Source organism: Delphinus delphis, chromosome 11 (genome assembly GCF_949987515.2).
Source record: "Delphinus delphis chromosome 11, mDelDel1.2, whole genome shotgun sequence".
Taxonomy (NCBI): domain Eukaryota; kingdom Metazoa; phylum Chordata; class Mammalia; order Artiodactyla; family Delphinidae; genus Delphinus; species Delphinus delphis.
Window position 1 is genome coordinate 85,202,552 of NC_082693.1, and position 17,934 is coordinate 85,220,485.

Genomic DNA, 17,934 nt, shown 5'->3' on the forward strand with positions numbered 1-17,934 from the left:
TGGTTACCTTAGTGTTAGTATCTTCACCCTTGTGTTACAAGTGAGGAAACCAAGCCACAGAGCAGGGCTGTGACTTAGACAAAGTTAGGGACTTAGGAAGGGACCAGACTTAGAACCCAGAAATATCTAGGAGTCTTCCTATTACACTGCCTGGACTCACCAGTAACAAGGTAATGGCAATGACTGAGATGGGCAGGATTTGGACACCAGCGATACACATGAGATATAAAGTCTATGCGAGCAAGGCTCTCCCCATCCTGGAGGAACTTTACAGGGTCAGATGCTGAGGGCTGAGAGATTTAGGGGGTCTTTGTGTACCTAAGCCTGGCCTAGTTCTCTGTGCACTTGCGGCTTCTTGTCCACCACCCCTACTGATGTGGGAAAGATTATGAGAGAAATAAATTAGTTTTGGACATGTTAAATTTGAAACAACATTTCAACATTTAACTGGAGATGTAGGATAGGAAGCCAGACTGGAGATATCAGTTTGGGAGTTAGCAATGAAAGGGTGGTATCTGAAGCTTAGGGCACTCATGAGAAGAGCAGGAAAGAGTCCTGCAGTAAAGAACAGGGGTCAAAGGGAAGGTGAAGGGTGAGGAGATGAAAAAGGCCTTAGCGCACTGAATAACCAGCTCCAAAAATGAGAGGAAGACAAAAATAATGTCTACAACAATAATGATGATAAACTGCAGCTACTGCCATTACTGGAAACTTTTTACGTTCCAGCAACTCTACCAAGTACTTTATATACATTAGCTTAGTTCTCATTACTATCCTCTGAGGTAGGGAAACAAATAAGGCCAGAGATGTTAGGAAACTTGACTGAAGCCACAAAGTAAGCAGCAGAGCAGAAATTCAGACTCAGCTCTGCCTCTAAAGAGCTCTGTGATCTTTCTACAATGTTCTGCATATTGGATCTTATCTTCCCTCTTTTCCACTTTGTCCTTTGTATGTGATGATTTATAAGGCTTATAAATATTTTTCTTCTGTGAAAACATTTATTTGTATGTCTTTGTAGTTAAAATAATGACACTGAGTCATGTGAATGTGACTTCAGAACTAAGATGTTGCCAATGCTTCTGTTAGCAAGTACGTGGACCATATTTCTGCCCCAAGCCATGTTCTACTAGATGAGAAATGGAAGCTGTTTGCTCTTAATTTGCACTATTTGTGCTGTGGGTGTGTTCATGGTACAAGCATAGGTTTCAAAACAACCACGAACTATTATTTATAAAACAGAAACACTTCTTAGGAAATTCATATTCAATACCCAGATTATTAATTTTATTATGAGGGTCACTCATTTGCTCATTTAAGTTTGGCTTGGGCTTTGCTGACAATAATTTTTCTTAAGAACACGAACTCGTTGGGAAATGTTAAGATGGTGCAATTTGCACATAAGTATAAAATGAAAAAACAAACACTGCCTACTGAAAGGCAGTAATAAAAACTAAGGAGACTTCTGCTTTCAAAATTATATTAGTAAGAAGTATAAGTATTACTATTTTGCTAAGAGCAGTTTCATATTTATTGATATTAATTCAAGTTTCTCATCAGCTACAGTATATATTCTGATCCTCCCCTCCAAAAAAAAAAAACCTATTAAAGCACTTTTAAACAATGAAATCCAGGCATAAGCACAAAGTGTGATTCTGAAGTTACACAGGAAGATGCTTATAACTTACTGTTATAAGGAGGTAAGTCTTATTTAGGCTCCTCTCTAATTATTTTTTGCATTTAAGTCTCATCTCCCACAGCCAAGAGAAGATCCTAAAGGGCAGGGACAATATCTTCTATTTGTTTTGCACAGAGACTAGCAAGATGATGTGCACTATACAGTTGACAAAATCCCGATATTCATATTTTTAATTTTACGAAATGAGAATTTGTCATTCCACCATTTAAGGGAACCACTTTGTCTCTCCCAATTAAAAAACAGATACAGCCAGGTTTTCCACAAGCTTTCACATGAATTTCCCATGGAATTTGGTGCTGCTAGAAGTTTAGAAAAGTTCTTAGTAACCTAATTTTCTATATGAAACAATCAGTGCCTAAAAGAGGGAATTAAAATTTTCATTTAGAAGTGTTTTTGAGTCATTCTTTATGAATTATATTAACGAACACTATGTTGGAATTTAGTAGGCCTCTAGGGCTAGAAAAGTCTCATTTTTCTTTCCCACTGAAATAGTTTATAGCAGAAAAAAAATTAATATACTCCATACGTGCCTATCTTTTTGCCTTTTGTAGGTTATGTCATCCAAGGTTTAAGCTTTTATCTCTTCACAGACAAAGGAAGCATATTTAGCAATTCAAACACAAAGGAGAACTAGCAGAGGGTTTAAATTAAGTAGGGAAATGAACGACAATGTACTGCTCTTCCTTCTTTGCTCAAGAGATCATCAGTCTGCTTATTTGATTGATAGTTATCATTGTACCTTCTCAGGTTTATTATGCGGTCCAGGTACTATGTCCTTGAAAAAAACTGCAGGGAATAAGGCAAATAAAAGAATTAGAAACAGAAAACCCTGAGGAAGATACCAAAATTCCCTTCTGTACATCTTACTTTTTTTCTGGTACACGGGCCTCTCACTGTTGTGGCCTCTCCCATTGTGGAGCGCAGTCTCCGGACGTGCAGGCTCAGCGGCCATGGCTCACGGGCCCAGCCGCTCCGCGGCATGTGGGATCTTCCCAGACCGGGGCACGAACCCGTGTCCCCTGCACCGGCAGGCGGACTCTCTACCACTGTGCCACCAGGGAAGCCCCTTCTGTACATCTTAGAAGGAAGGCCAGCAAGGTCCATCACAGCCTGGAATTCCTTATTACGTTTTTGATATCACAAATTAACAGGTTTTGAGCAGTCAATAGAGCATCTGAATAAGAAAGACGTGAAGGCAGAGGAAATGACTGCTTAGAGAGAAAGAACCCAATCATCTCTAAGTTTGTAGAAGAAAGTCTACTCTGGTTCTGTGAAATCAAAGTTGTGGGTTCAGTGGGCTAATCTGTTGACACAGATGAAAAATTCTGTTCTAAAGCCAGTGACTGTACCCTTAGCCACAGCTAGCAGTCTCACAAATGCTGACTCATGGCACAGAAGGAAGAATGGGTGATCAGCATGGTCAGCTTGGTGCTGACCCATCCTTAATGCTGAAAAAAAAAACCCTTAAAATGCAGTGTGGTTGGTGGTGTACTAAATATGGATGCCTTTTGCACATTACTCCAGCCTTGACATATTCCAACTACTCTGACTGCTCTTGGGCACCGGGCAGGAACAGGAGGAAGAGTATAATCCGTCACACCTACTGACTGTGGTTCAGTGGACTTAATGACACAACAAAAACACATTTGTTATGTTCCTTCTAATTTCAAGACACATAATAAATACCTAAACAATGAAATGTGTGACACGTAAGCAGATTTTTAAATTTAAAAAATAGCTTCAAAAAACGGAGTCAGTGTGCACTTAAGATGAACAAGACATGAACTCGACTATTCTAAGTCTCAAACAATTTCAAACTCAAGTTTACTTTTTACTTTTCACTTTAAGTAAGAAATAGTCAGCTACAGGACCAAAATTAGGAAGTCAATATGCTCTGAAAGGGCTTCCCTGGTTGTGCCGTGGTTGAGAGTCCGCCTGCCGATGCAGCGGACACAGGTTCGTGCCCCGGTCCGGGAAGATCCCACATGCCGCGGAACGGCTGGGCCTGTGAGCCATGGCCGCTGAGCCTGCGCGTCCGGAGCCTGTGCTCCGCAACAGGAGAGGCCACGACAGTGAGAGGCCCGCGTACCGCAAAAAAAAAAATGCTCTGAAAAACCTTAATTTAAAAAACTCCTTACTATGTAAAAATTCAAACATACACAAAAGTACACAGAATACTACACATTATCCCCACAGCAGTCTCACATTCCATCCTTCAGCTTCATCAATTTTCAACTCATTTCCAATTCCCTTTATCTAAAGCCAACCTTGCACTTTCCCTGGATATCAAGTCATGTCATCTCTAAACATTTCAGTAAATCCTTGTAATTTTGACTGAACCCTGATACAATTTGTGATATTTTGTGTTTTACTTTTCATTGCCTTTTATTTCCTTTCTTTTTTTTTTTAATTTTAAATACCTAGGTCAGTGAAAGAGAGAAAATTTGAGCAAGAGAAGAAAATTCAGATTTTTCAGTTTTTCTGGAATTTCTAGTACCTAAAAACAGTTGTAAACTTTCTTCTTCCTGAAGGGGGTGACAGAGCTAGCAAGATACAGTCATTCAGTTTAACAAATACTAATTGAGCACTAGGAATGGGGCTGGGTGCTAGAGATTAAAAAAATGTGTAAAACAAAGACCCTTTCTCTAGAATGGGTGAGACAGACACAGGAACAGATTATGTTAATGTGAAGTAGAAAAGCTAGGATAATGGTATTCACAAGGTACCATGGGAACAGAGAATAAAGGCACCAAATTAGGTATTCAAGAAAGGCTTCCAGGAAGATGACATCTGAGTAAATGCAAAAATACTGCAAAGAACTGTCATGATGTCATTATAATAAATTCAATATAAAGTTTCTTCCAAATGGATTTCCTTCATTCAGTTGGCTGGGGAAATCAGGTGGTGTGGGGAAATTTCCTTGAAGAACATTAGTCTGGGAAGAGAGTGAAATATCAAGAATTCAAAAAACAACGACTCTATCATGTCTTGTGGAGAATACCAAAAGAAAAAAGTCTTGGTCTCTCCCCTCAAGGAGGTAGGAATCTAGGCGGAGAGAAATTAAACAGGCATTAGAAAATTTTACTATATAATATTCAATCAAAATATAGAGTCTAGTGATGGGAAGACTGGTGTGGACTGAAATATTTGAATAAGGGCTGGGACTTAAACCAAGGTTTTGAATATAAATTTAATCCACATCCAAAAAGGAAGTCAGTCAAGTAAAGGATATTAAAAGATGAGTCTTAAGTGGTGAAGGAGTCTTTGTCTTTAAAAAGTACATATTTAGGGACTTCCCTGGCAGTCCAGTGGTTGAGACTTCGTCTTCCAATGCTGAGGGTGCGGGTCGATCCCTTGTCGGAAAACTAAGATCCCACATGCCTCATGGCCAAAGAAACCCAAAAAAAACATAAAACAGAAGCAATACTGTAACAAATTCAATAAAGACTTTAAAAAATGGTCCACATCAAAAAGAAAAAAGTCTTAAAAAAAAAAAGTACTTATTTATTCTGTCCATCTTTGGACTGAGTGAAGTAGGCAGGGAAAGGTCAAGATTTTTTATCTCAACCTCAGTCTCTAAAGAGATGTGTGAATGTGTGTGCTCATGTATGTGTTATATATGTTAGTGTCAGAGCATGAAGATTTGATTTGACAATTTACAATCTCATTCTAAGCTATTGCATTGAAATAATGCACAATGTCAGGTGCAAAACCAAAGATCTACTCTGGCAGATTATCTGATTCTTAGGGAGAAAATAAAAACTAAAACCCATAAAAATGAAAGTTGTAAAAGACACATAAGAAAATTCAGTCAATACTATAAAATTAAAAAAAAATCCAACTGTTATTCAGAGATTAATGGCTCACCATTTACAATTCCATGTTAAAACAACAACAACAATAGTGTCAGCTAACACGCATATAGCATCTACTATGAAGCAAGCTTTATGTAATTAATTCATTTAATCCTCAAAAGTGACTATGAGGTAGGTAATACTATAGATCTTCCTTGACTTATGATGAGGTTACATCCCAAAAAACCATGATAAGCTGAAAATACTGTAAGTCGAATATGCACTTAATACAACTACCCTACTGAATATTGTAGCTCAGCCTAGCCTGCCTTAAACATGCTCAGAACACTAACATTATCCTACAGTTAGATGGGCAAAACCATCTAACACAAAACCTATTTTATAATAAAGTGCTGAATAGCTCACGTAGTTTACTGAGTCCTGTACTGAAAGTTAAAAACAGAATGGTTGGGTACAGAATGGTCTTAAGTGGATCGGTTTATCAGTTGGTTGCCCTCATGAGCACGTGGCTGACTGGGAGCTGTGGCTCGCTGCCACTGCCCAGCATCATAAGAGAGCATCATACCGAATATCACTAGCCCAGGAAACGATCAAAATTCAAAATTCGAAGTACGGTTCCCACTGAATGCGTTATCGCTTTTGCACATCATAAAGTTGAAAAATCGTTAAGTCGGACTGTCTGTATCCCTCCCACTTTATAGAGGAGGTAACTGAGACACAGAGAGATTAATAATTACTCTCCTCAACTCTAGTTTTTCAAACTTTACTGGTCAGAGGTTAACAAAAGACATATAGGAATACTGTGAGCATAAGGTTGAAATCTAATATTTTTATGAATTCAGAATAATTTCTTATATCCTTCATGAACTTAAGAGAAATGATGCATGACAGTATGTTGGCACAGAACCATAAACATAAACATCAAATCCATCCATGAAGTGAAGAGGTAAAGTTACAAATAGGAACTTGCTCTAAAAATGGCATGCTTACAAACAGACCAAAGAATAGTCTCTTAAATATTTCCCATAGGATTGAGGAATGCATCTTTTTCATAATACTTACACACATGGGGAACATAAATTATAATAAATGACCATATCATATGTAGCAATAAAGATAGCCAGTAGTAAAAATGCATTTGAAGTAACTGTTGTCCCTACTGAATAGTAGAAAAATATAACTCCCGAGGTGGAATTAGCTGCTTTTTCTTCCAAGCTCTGACAGCAAATTACGCGTAGCTATTCCCAGCGTTTATATTCTATTACAATATAATATAGTTATTTGTTCATGTAGTAGTCTTCCCTCCAGGCTATGAGTCCTTGAGGATAGGGTCTGAATTTATTCATCCTGGGATTTAAAACCCATCCCTGCACCTAGTAGAATGAAGGTTTATTGAATGAATGAATGAATGATTTGATAAGTGACTTTTAACAAAATCTTGGGTGCTATAAAGCATTATAGAAAAGTTAAAAATATCAATTAAGTCATAAGCGTTTTTGTTATTTTATGAGCGGATTCTTGTCTCCTCTGCCTGGCATTTAAAGCCTTTCTACATTGGCCCTAATCTACCTTCTTAACCTCATCTTCTCTTCTTTTAGTTATATCCTCTGTATGAATTACTTGCTCTTTCTGGCATAAGCTCTGTGCTTTCTCATCTCTATGCTTTTACTCAGTAACCTCCAAAAGTTTTAGCTTATGCAGCCCTTTCAATATAAATGAGTATACTTACGTAACACTGTGCTAACGTTTACTGTAAAGCGATCATAAAAATAGGAGAAAATAGACATTTTAAACAAATGAGGTAGACATATATAAATAGAAGTTTTAATCTTCTCTTTCTGCACACAATGCATTGTTTTGCACGTACTTCACTTTAAAAATCACTGATTTACACCAGGAGGACAAATCTCAGAGAGTATTTGTGAGAATGAAGTAAATCTGTACATGTAAAGCACTTAGAACAATGCTGGTCATACAGGAAACACAGTAAATGTCAGTTAATTTCATTAACATCATTATCATCAATGCAGTTTCTTTCCACATACTTACCCTCCAGCTCCACTCCTACAAACCCCCTGAAGGCCAAATTCAAATGTCATCTTTTCAAAGAATTATTTGAATGCATCTCTTAAATTAGGATTTCTCACTGTAGGAGGTACCAAATCCTACAAAGCTTAGCAAGAAGCCATGGCTAAGAAGCCAAAATAAAGCTGCAACCAGTTGGAAAAAAAATTTAGGATGGGTTTATGGAAAATGAGGCAAATGGAAAATGATGTGACTATTAACCCAAAGAAAAGTGAAATACACAAAAAGGAAATATAATACATTATCTGGCTCTATAGTAAACAATGTTTAGATAGACCCAATAATAGAAGCACTGACTAATTTAACCAAAAACTGTTATATAACCATATGGGAAAGATGTGGCATTGTAACAGCCCCCAAACCCTCAACTTTTATTAGCAAAAGTCTAAAGAAGATTAATCATGAACTAGAAATTTAGGCATATTACTTTAAAACTTATAGATAAATACCAGAAGAAATTTAAGAACAATAGGGACAAAGAGAAGATTTTCTTTCTAGAAGCTTCTAGAAAGATAAAAGTAGTTCTGTACCATGAGATCAGCAGTGAGAATGGCATGTGTTGTTCTTTTCAATGGTAGTAGGAGAAGTTAAAAAGCAAGGAGGCAATGCCTTCAAAATTCTAAAAGAAACAATTCTATATCCAGTCAAGCTATTCATGTAAAAGCATTTTACAAAATGCAAAGACTCAAAAATTTTTCTCCTATGCAGCAGTCTTTCTCAGGAATTTATCTGAAGATGTGTTCATACAAAAGAAGAGAACAAATAAAAGGGAAGACACAGAATCTAGGAAACAGGAAATTCAACGGTTCTATTGATCAAATCATATTAAAAGTTATTGGTTTTAAGAAGATCAAATCAATATGAAGGCATTCAGCTGATTTTTGAAATGTTAAAATATTTTTTATGCCTTTAGATTTACAGTTACACTTTTACATCAATCTGAGCATAAAAGAGATTGCAAGAGGTTTCAACTCTTACCTGTAACACAGCAGCAAATAAGTATACTACTACGAAGATTATAGTTAAAGAAGTGTGGCCACTTTTCATCAAATGAATAGTGTAGAGGAAAATTAAATGCCCAGGTATCACTAAAAGCAGTAGAACTTGAGCAGACTTATTATTTACTCCTGTAATATAAAGTGTAAAAGTTGTTAAAATCATATTTTGGTGAATAATAGGTCACAGTTGTTAAAATTTGAGGATTACTTCTAGTTACTATAGTGCATAGAATCACATAAAATTCAGTTTCTAAAAATAAATTTTAACTATTTACAATTCACTTAATTTTTAAAAATTCTCCCTATATGTTATATATTAATTAAATAAAAGGTGGTTGATAAAAACATGCTATGAAGAACACTGGTCAAACTATAATATCTATTATAAAAACAGAGGAAAGACAAAAGAAAAAAATATGAAGTTCTTAAAGTACTGAAATGTGGTTTTTTTCCCTACATCATTTAATTCCTTTTTATTGACCATTTTAATGACTAAATGACATCTCATGATCTTCTAATAGAGGACCTTTGGTTATGAAATGTTTTAATTTTATTTTTCCTTTAGAATTCTTTCACTGCAATTAAAAGATTGGGCATTTCTGATCCTCATTCAAAAGTTACATTTATTACATTACATTTATTTTCATCAGGAAAAAAAAACTGTCAAGAATTTAAAATTGTGGTTTAGTTTTTTGGATATCATACGCCTGGGGCAAAATAATGTCCTTGTAACTGAGGTTATCCCCTCTCATTCTGCTTGTTTGGCATCAAATGCCTACATTTAGAAAGGTCCAAAAGATTAATATACAAAAGACAGATGGTATATCTGTCTCCCTAAATCACCTAACAGTGCTTTCTTATATGCACAAGGTTCCTCTTTCCTGACTCCTAAAGCAAGATATCCCAGAGAAAGAGAAAAACTATATAAAGCTCCTCAGCAACTGCAGAATTGATCCAAATTGTTTTTGTTGTTGTTGTTCACTGAGATTTAGTGAATACAATCTATTCTAGTATTTAAAATCTATTTAGCTCTCAGAAATGGAAAACTATGCAATATTCACAAACAAAATATGTATTCAACAAATGTTGCCTGCCTATACTCATAGAGAGCAATAGTTCCTGAAATAAAATATGCAAGAATCCACAAGCACCTACCTGGACCAAAAAAAGTTCTAAATGGGTAGTAACCACCTTTGGGTTCATCGGGCAGTTCTCCTGGAATGCTGTGTAAATGGAGGTAAGTAGAAATCCTGCTAGCCTGAATGGCTACCAAATTACCACCAATACCTGAAACATAAGGAAAAACAAACAAGGTAGCTATCTTCATATTTTAAATAATGTGCATACATTCAACTGAATACAAGCCTCTTTATGTCACATCCTGGGCCAAGAAAATAAACAAACAAAGAATTCTTCTGAAATGTTGATTTATTAAATGCTGAGGTAGATATTCCAAAGACAGAAAATCACTGCTGTAAAAGACTCATTCATTATTTTTTCAAATCTAACTCACTGTTTGGTCTGAAAGCAGAGTAATTAATTTTTAAAAATTACTATCACAACCAAGATATAAAACTAGGTAACAAGATATTCCATGTTTATCATCTTAATGACAGGGAAAACAAGCTAGATTTATTCAAATAGACAAGGCTTGATACATGTCTCTCAGGTTACTAAAGAAATGGGTATAAGACACTGAAAAAATTACTCAAGAAAGTCATCTTTTAACCTAGATTATCTTCTCATATACTCAGAGGAAGGGGAGTTGATGCCTAGAAGTGAAATGAATTCCAAAGGGTGGTAAGTGCCCCCAAGGTAAGTTAGGACACCCAAACTCTCCTTTGACAGATTATGGGGAGGAAGAGGTAGTAGTCATAAAAGCAAGTAGGAAGGAAACAACTGAAAATTTCAAATTCTTTAATGCTGAGTGTGCACTAACATAACCATCTAGAACACCTGGGAACCCTAGACACAAGGGGAGTCTACATTCACGGGTCAACTATTTCTGCAAGCCTCCCCTGGGCACTTGTGAGACAGACTGAGGTAGGACAGAACACTTGAGAGAACCGATCTTGGTGGCACACAGCAAGAAATCGCATCCATTTCTGACTCCCTCGCTCATATGAAACAAAAGCTGCTTGAGGTGATGAAGGAAACACTCCAGCTACCCGACCCCAGGCAAAGATCAACTGCCACTGGAGGAAAAGTAGAAGCAAAAGCTGTCTACTGCTGGAGAAGTGGAAGGAAATCTTCCTGCTTAAGACCAATCTGAGTAATTGATTGGTCTTAAGAAACACTGAGAAGGCCTCACCTCTGTGGACCAAGTGTATAAGAACTGCCTAAGATTGAGACTAGTGCAAGAGAATCCCAAATCCCATCCCATGCCTTGCACCATGTAACAAGCATCAACAACCTACTGTGAGAAGAGAAGCAAGAGCACAGATAGTTAAGCCTTTCATGCTCCAGGCATACAGTGCTCCAAGCTTCACACTGAGCATAAGGTAGCAGGCGCTCATTGATAAATCTGAAGTCAGTGGTGCACTGAAGGTAACTATAACAACCACAAAAACCAGACCCGGCTCAACTACTGATGAGACTCACACAGTCCTCCACACTAATGACCTAATAGAAGAAAAAGCCTGCCTTTAAGGCGTAAATAATATTTATCTCAATCTCCAATGTTCTTTTATACACAATGTCCAGCATTTGATAAAAAATTTCTGAGACAGTAAAAAGCAATAAAGAAAACAGACTACTGTCAGGAGTTAAGAAGTCAATAGGACCAGACTCAGGACTCAGGTGTTGAAACTATCTGACAAGAACTTTAAAATTACTATGATTAATATGTTAAAGGATCTAGTGGGAAAGAGGTTACAATATGCATTATTAAAAGATGGGAACATAAATAGGTTAAAAGTAAAGGTACGGAAAAAGATATACCATATAAACACTAGGGGAAAGAAAGCTAGAGTGGCTATATCAATATCAGAAAGATGAAAGAAAAGACTTTATAACAGGGGATATTACCAGAGAGAAAAACAAACATTGAATAATGGCTGAGGAGGTCAACTCATGAAAAAGACATAACAATCCTAAATGTAGTTGCACCTAAAAATAGATCTTCAGAATACCCACAGGAAAAACTGATGAAACTGAAAAACAAACAAACAAACAAACAAAAACCAGACAAGCTGGTATTTATACTTGGAGACTTTATCACTCTTCTCTTATTAACTGGTAGAATACACAGATTTTTTAAAAATCAAAACTATACAGGAGATTTTAACAATAATAACAACCAACTTGATCTACAGGACATTTATAGAACACAACACCCAACAAAAGCAGAATACATATTCTTTACAAATATACACATGGAACATTCACGCAGATAGACCATACTATGAGCCATAAAACAAGTCTCAATAAATTTGAAAAAACTGGAACACATAACGTATGTTTTCTGGCTACAACAGAAAAGATAGATATCTGAGAACTCCCCCAAATGTTGGAAAGCAAACAATACACTTCTAAATAACCCACAGGTCAAAAAAGAAATCACAAAGGAAATTGTAAAATATTCTGAATTTAATGAAAATGAAAACACAACATATTGAGATTTGTGCACACAACATATTGAGATGAGTACTGCACATAAAGCCGTCCTTAGAAGTTCACAGCATTAAATCTTATATTAGAAAAGAAGAATGATCTATTATCAATGATCTAAGGTTCCCATCTTAAGAACCTAAAAAAAAAATAAAAAATTAAACTGAAAGGAAGCATAAAGAAGGAATAAGAAGTATAAGAGCATAAATCAATGAAATAGAAAACAGAAACAATAGAGAAAAGAAATGATACCAAAAGCTGCTTCTTTGAATAGATCAAGAATAAAAGAAGACACAAATTTCAATATTAACAATGAAAGAGGAGTCATTACTACAGACTATGCAGGATTAAAAGAATAATGTGGTTATACCATGAACAGCTTTATGCCAAAAAATAATAGCTTGGGTGAAATTTTTAAATTCCTTGAAATATACAAACTGTAAAAACTCACTTGGCAAGAAATAGATAACATGAATAGCCCTATATCTATGAAGCAGTAGTTCTCAGCTGGGGGTGATTTTGCCACCAATAATCGACCCCCAATCCAAAAAAAAGAGATTTGGCAACATCTGGAGACATTTTTGGCTGTCGTAATTTGGGATGTTTCATTGGCATCAAGTGGGCAGAGGCCTGAGATGTTGCTAAACAACCCACAGTGCACAGGATCCCACCCCCCACAATATGAAATTATCTGGCCCCAAATATCACGAGTGTCAGGATTGAGAAACCCTATATTGAGGAAATTGAATTCATAGTTAAAAACTTATTCATGAAAAAAAACCTTCAGGGCCTGATGCCTTCACTATCTGGAAACTGAGAGAACATGCCTTTAAATAACTTGTGAATTAAAGAAGACATCATAATAGAAAATTTTAAACATTTGTATTTGAATGGAAGTTAAATATTACATACAAAAGCAGGTGGGGTGCAGCTTAAGCAGTAGTGAGAAGCACACTTAAAGTCTTAAACGCACATACTTAAAAAAGAAGGAAGACTTACTGACCTAAGCATCCATCTCAAGAAGTGGGAAAAGATAGAAATATAAACACAAACTTGAATAAGAAAAGTAGTGAAAGAGAAAAAAGTAAGAAGATCAATAAAGCTACATATCAGTTATCTGAAAAGAAAAAAAGAGTAGGGACAAACAACAGGAAGAAAAAGGAAGCCATAATTCCAATTACTACCAATATTTTAAAAATAAGATTATGAACAACTTTATGCCAGTAAACTTGACAATTTAAATGGGAAAATATTCTAAAATATATATAACTTAACAAAATTAACTCAAGAAGAAATACAAAATCTGAATCATTCTATGACTAAAGAAATTAAATCTAAAATTTTAAATCTTCTTCAAAAAATCACCGGGTCCACATAAGTTGTTTGCTTTGTTGTTGTTGTTTTTTTCAAGTGAGTTCTACCAAATATTTAAGTAACAAATAATAATAAAAAGAATAGATTACAAAATCTTACATTACTTTACAGTATAAAGTGTATGAGTAAGTATATCTAACTCACATAATGAGACTAGCATAACTCTGAGTTCAAAATCCAACAATGACAATATGAAAAAGGAAAATTATAAGCCAATCTTATGAATAAAAATAAATGTAAAAAAGATATCAAACTGTTGGCAAGCCAAATCCAGCAAAATGTTAAATGTGTAATACACCACAACAAAACTGCATTTATGCTAGGAATGTAAGGCTGATTTAATAATTGAAAATAATATAATACGGTACATTAACAAATAAATGAAGGAAAAACTAATATGATTATATGAATAAATGCAGAAAACTTGATAAAATTCATCATTTTATTATTTATTATTAAAAACTCTTGGCAAACCAGGAATTGAGGGGTACTTTTTTAACCTGATAACTACACATGCACACACGCACGCATACACGTGAAATCTGTGATATACAAAAGAGGTACTGCAGATCAATAAAGAGTGGTATAGATTTTTCAATAAACAGTACCAAGACAGTTATTAATATGCCAAAAAATACCATGAAATTGGACCCTTATTCTCATACTATACACAAAAATCAGTTCCAAGTAGATTAAAGGCATCATGTGAAAGACAAAATAATTAACATAATTAGTATAGAAACTTATTAAAGTTTTAACTTCTCATGAAGTTAAAACCCCATCATGATCTCATCATGATCACTGGTTATATTTTTAAACTATAGCAGAATTATTACCTTGAATAGCTTTCCTTAATGTCAGAAATGCTTTCTCGCTATCACAACATACTCTACATTTCTATTAAGAGCAAGTCTATCAGCATTTCTTTTTTTTTTTTAGCGGTACGCGGGCCTCTCACTGTTGTGGCCTCTCCCGTTGCGGAGCACAGGCTCCCCTGCATCGGCAGGTGGACTCTCAACCACTGCGCCACCAGGGAAGCCCCCAGCATTTCTTTTAAATTACTTAAATTCCTCACAGACTAACTGCACTACTAGAGCTAGTAGAGAGCTTTTAAAGATTGCCACATAAATTAATAACATTAATAAAAAACAGATTTTCGACATACTAAATAATTAGTGAGAGCTTTCAGTATCCATAAGACCTAATTTCTAAGTGCCTTATTGCTAGAATGAGCTCCACTGATAACAGAAAGTTTGATAGTATGAACAAATTCAGAAGGTTCATCAAAGGACTGCTTTAAAATCCAACTTCATGCTTTATTAAATTTAGAAATATATGTTTCCAGCAAATGTTTAGCACAGAATAGATTTCACACCATAGAATATATTTCAAATTATGTCAATAATTCTTTTGGGCATTCCTAAGGGAACCTGAAATAAAAGTTCATTTTGTTCAAAAGCAAAGCCTTATAATCAACAGCACAGCAGATCTAGTATCTTCCATATATACCTACATATTTTGGCCATCTCCACACATCTCTGCATTTTCACCTCTCCTCCTTTCATGACTCCTTATCAGAACTCACACACAGGAACTGCTCTTTTAGTTTTAAGAAATGCAAAGGGATAGGGGAGATGTGTCTTCCATTTTTTTCTTTTTTTTAAGAAGAAATACATGTAAGCCCCTCAGAGTGAAGACCCTTTCCTCTAAATGAGGGCAGGCACATTCACCTCTACCACTTCCTTCTGGTGTACGTGTCGGCAACCTGATGAGTGACTTACAAGGTCGCCAACTTTTCTGCTTCCCTTACCCTAGATCATGCATTCTTAGTGGGGACAAAAATTTGTTCTTGGGGGGAGAAAAAAATTTTTCACTCATTTTATGTATAAAGCACGGATATACATACAGTATAGAAATGGATAAATTGGATATCTGTGATATTAAAATTTCATGGGTGGGAACATTTAGGGGAAAAAAGGTTTTAAATGGCTCCCTCAGAGGGTCATAATGAAAAAAAGGTTGAGAAACACTACCTCGATCGGAACTTCCCAAACCAGGATGCCTTGAATAGTTTACAGCTGTGTCAAGATACTGACCTTCGAAGCTCTGCAGGGGCAGGCTGGTTGCCTCTGGTTCCAAGTGGCCTCCTCCTTCTCCCTAGTGTGCCATCTAATATTACAATTTTCTGTGTGTGTCACGACATGAAACAGGTTGGGAAATCTATCTACCTTCTTGGGACAACTGAGAATGTCATTATAGGTAAGGCCCTTCACCTTAGTCTCTCTTCAGGACTCCTTTTCTTACCACATTGAAGTAATAAGGGGTATCCTTTTTTTCCAAGGCTACTTTGTAGCCCATCATTCTGTGGACTTTGCCCTTTCCTTCTTCACCATCTCTCATGCATCCTCCATCTTTCCTTTTCTATTACTCCTTTGTCTCCTTGTCAATAAACATACCTATATCCCTCCTACCTTGGAAATTCTTCATTTGGACACCTAGCTGTTATTCTAATTCTTTTCTTTTCATAGTCAACCATTTAATAAGAAATCTAAAAGTGCTACTTCCAGGATTTTTATTTTGTACTAAATATTTAATAGATACAGAAATAATATTTATAAAATACATATAAGCTATAAATAACCATATTGCAAAAACACCCATGTACCCATCACCCAATTTAAGAAAAGGAATACAGCATGATTTTTACATTTGAAGTACCCTATGTGCCCTCCCCAATTCCATGCCCTTCCTCGTCAATCAGAGTAACTATCCTGAATTGTGTTTTTCATTCTCTTGTTTTCTATGTATGACCACATATATGTGTATTCCTAAACATGCTTTTGAACTTTATAGAAATGGGATAATTCACATATATTAAGTTCCTAAAATTCATCTTTGTTGTTATGTGAAATGTAATTTTTTAATTTTGATTGTTCATAACATTCTATCTAAGGCTATACCTTCATTTATTTAGCCATTGCTTCTACTCAACAAAAACTGAACTCTCAAATGACTTCCAAACCACTGAAGAAATGGTTCCTTCTGAATCATTTCCCCTGGCTACACTAACTGAGCTCATCCCTCTTCTAACCAATTGATCTCTAGCTCAACTCTTTCTGTCCACAAAATACTCACTCCTGGGATTGCTAACTTCTTTCAGTATCTAAAGAGCTCCTATCTAAATATTCACTCCAGGCTTTCCTGGTGGCACAGTGGTTAAGAATCCACCTGCCAATGCTGGGGACAAGGGTTCGATCCCTGGTCCAGGAAGATCCCACATGCCGCGGAGCAACTAAGCCCGTGTGCCACAACCACCGAGCCTGCGCTCTAGAGCCCGTGTGCCACAACTACTGAGCCCGCAAGCCGCAACTACTGAGTCTGCGAGCCACAACTACTGAAGCCCACGCACCTAGAGCTCGTGCTCCTCAACAAGAGAAGCCACCTCAATGAGAAGCTCGCGCACCACAATGAAGAGTAGCACCCACTCGATGCAACTAGAGAAAGCCCACGTGCAGCAACAAAGACCCAATGCAGCCAAAAATAAATAAATAAATAAATTTATAAATATTCACTCCTATCTAAAAAGCTTGTAGAATATACCAAAGAGGAGGAAATGCTGAGAAACCAATTTCTATGGTTACACGCAGGAGAAATTGTTAAGGAAAGTAATAAACGTTGCCATCACTGCTAGTTTTTTATACAAATAGTAAGAACCATTTCTCTATTTATTTATTTATTTTTTGCCTTTTTTTTAATGCACTTCACCAGTTCCTAAGTATATGAAATGTTTCGGGTATAATCTAAGTTGTGTTATTTAATAAGATAACTTCAAATTCGGTGACATGTACTTTGCAGCAAAACAAAGCATGTTCCTTAAACTCATGCATTTATTCATCCAGCAATTACCAAATCCTAACATGCTAGGCACTATCTCTAGGCACTAGAGAGTCATACAAAAAAGAATCATCATATAAAATAATTATGTATGTTAAAAGTATGCTGTGGAAGCATAGAAAAGAGAACTTTTTTTCTTTTTTTGGCCATGCTGCATGGCTTGCGGTATCTTAGGTCCCCAACTGGGGATCAAACCCATGCCCTCGGCAGTGAAAGTGCAGAGTCCTGACCACTGGACTGGCAGGGAATTCCCAAAGGGAACTATTTTGCAGAAGAGGTGACATTTTAATTGGGTCTGAATGAATGAGCAGAACTTGGTAAGTAAAAGAAGGGAAGTGAGACAGAGGGAACATCAGGTACAAAGGAATGGTATAGAGAAATGACATGATCTTTTTGAGAAAGCAACAAAAATTCAACAAGATGAGAATTTTAAGAATTGGTGAAGTGGTGGAGAAATGAGATT

General features: G+C 36.1%; 1 protein-coding gene across 5 annotated transcripts in view; it reads right to left on the reverse strand.

Moving 5' to 3' along the window:
• Positions 1-17,934, reverse strand: part of SLC41A2 (solute carrier family 41 member 2) — a 129,183-nt gene that overhangs the window by 27,362 nt on the left and 83,887 nt on the right. For all 5 annotated transcript variants that reach the window (XM_060025523.1, XM_060025519.1, XM_060025522.1 and 2 more), the window contains 2 exons: positions 9,750-9,881; positions 8,575-8,723 (listed from right to left, as the gene is read on the reverse strand). In XM_060025523.1, the coding sequence (XP_059881506.1) occupies positions 8,575-8,723; positions 9,750-9,881 (281 nt within the window). The remainder of the gene's footprint in view (positions 1-8,574; positions 8,724-9,749; positions 9,882-17,934) is intronic.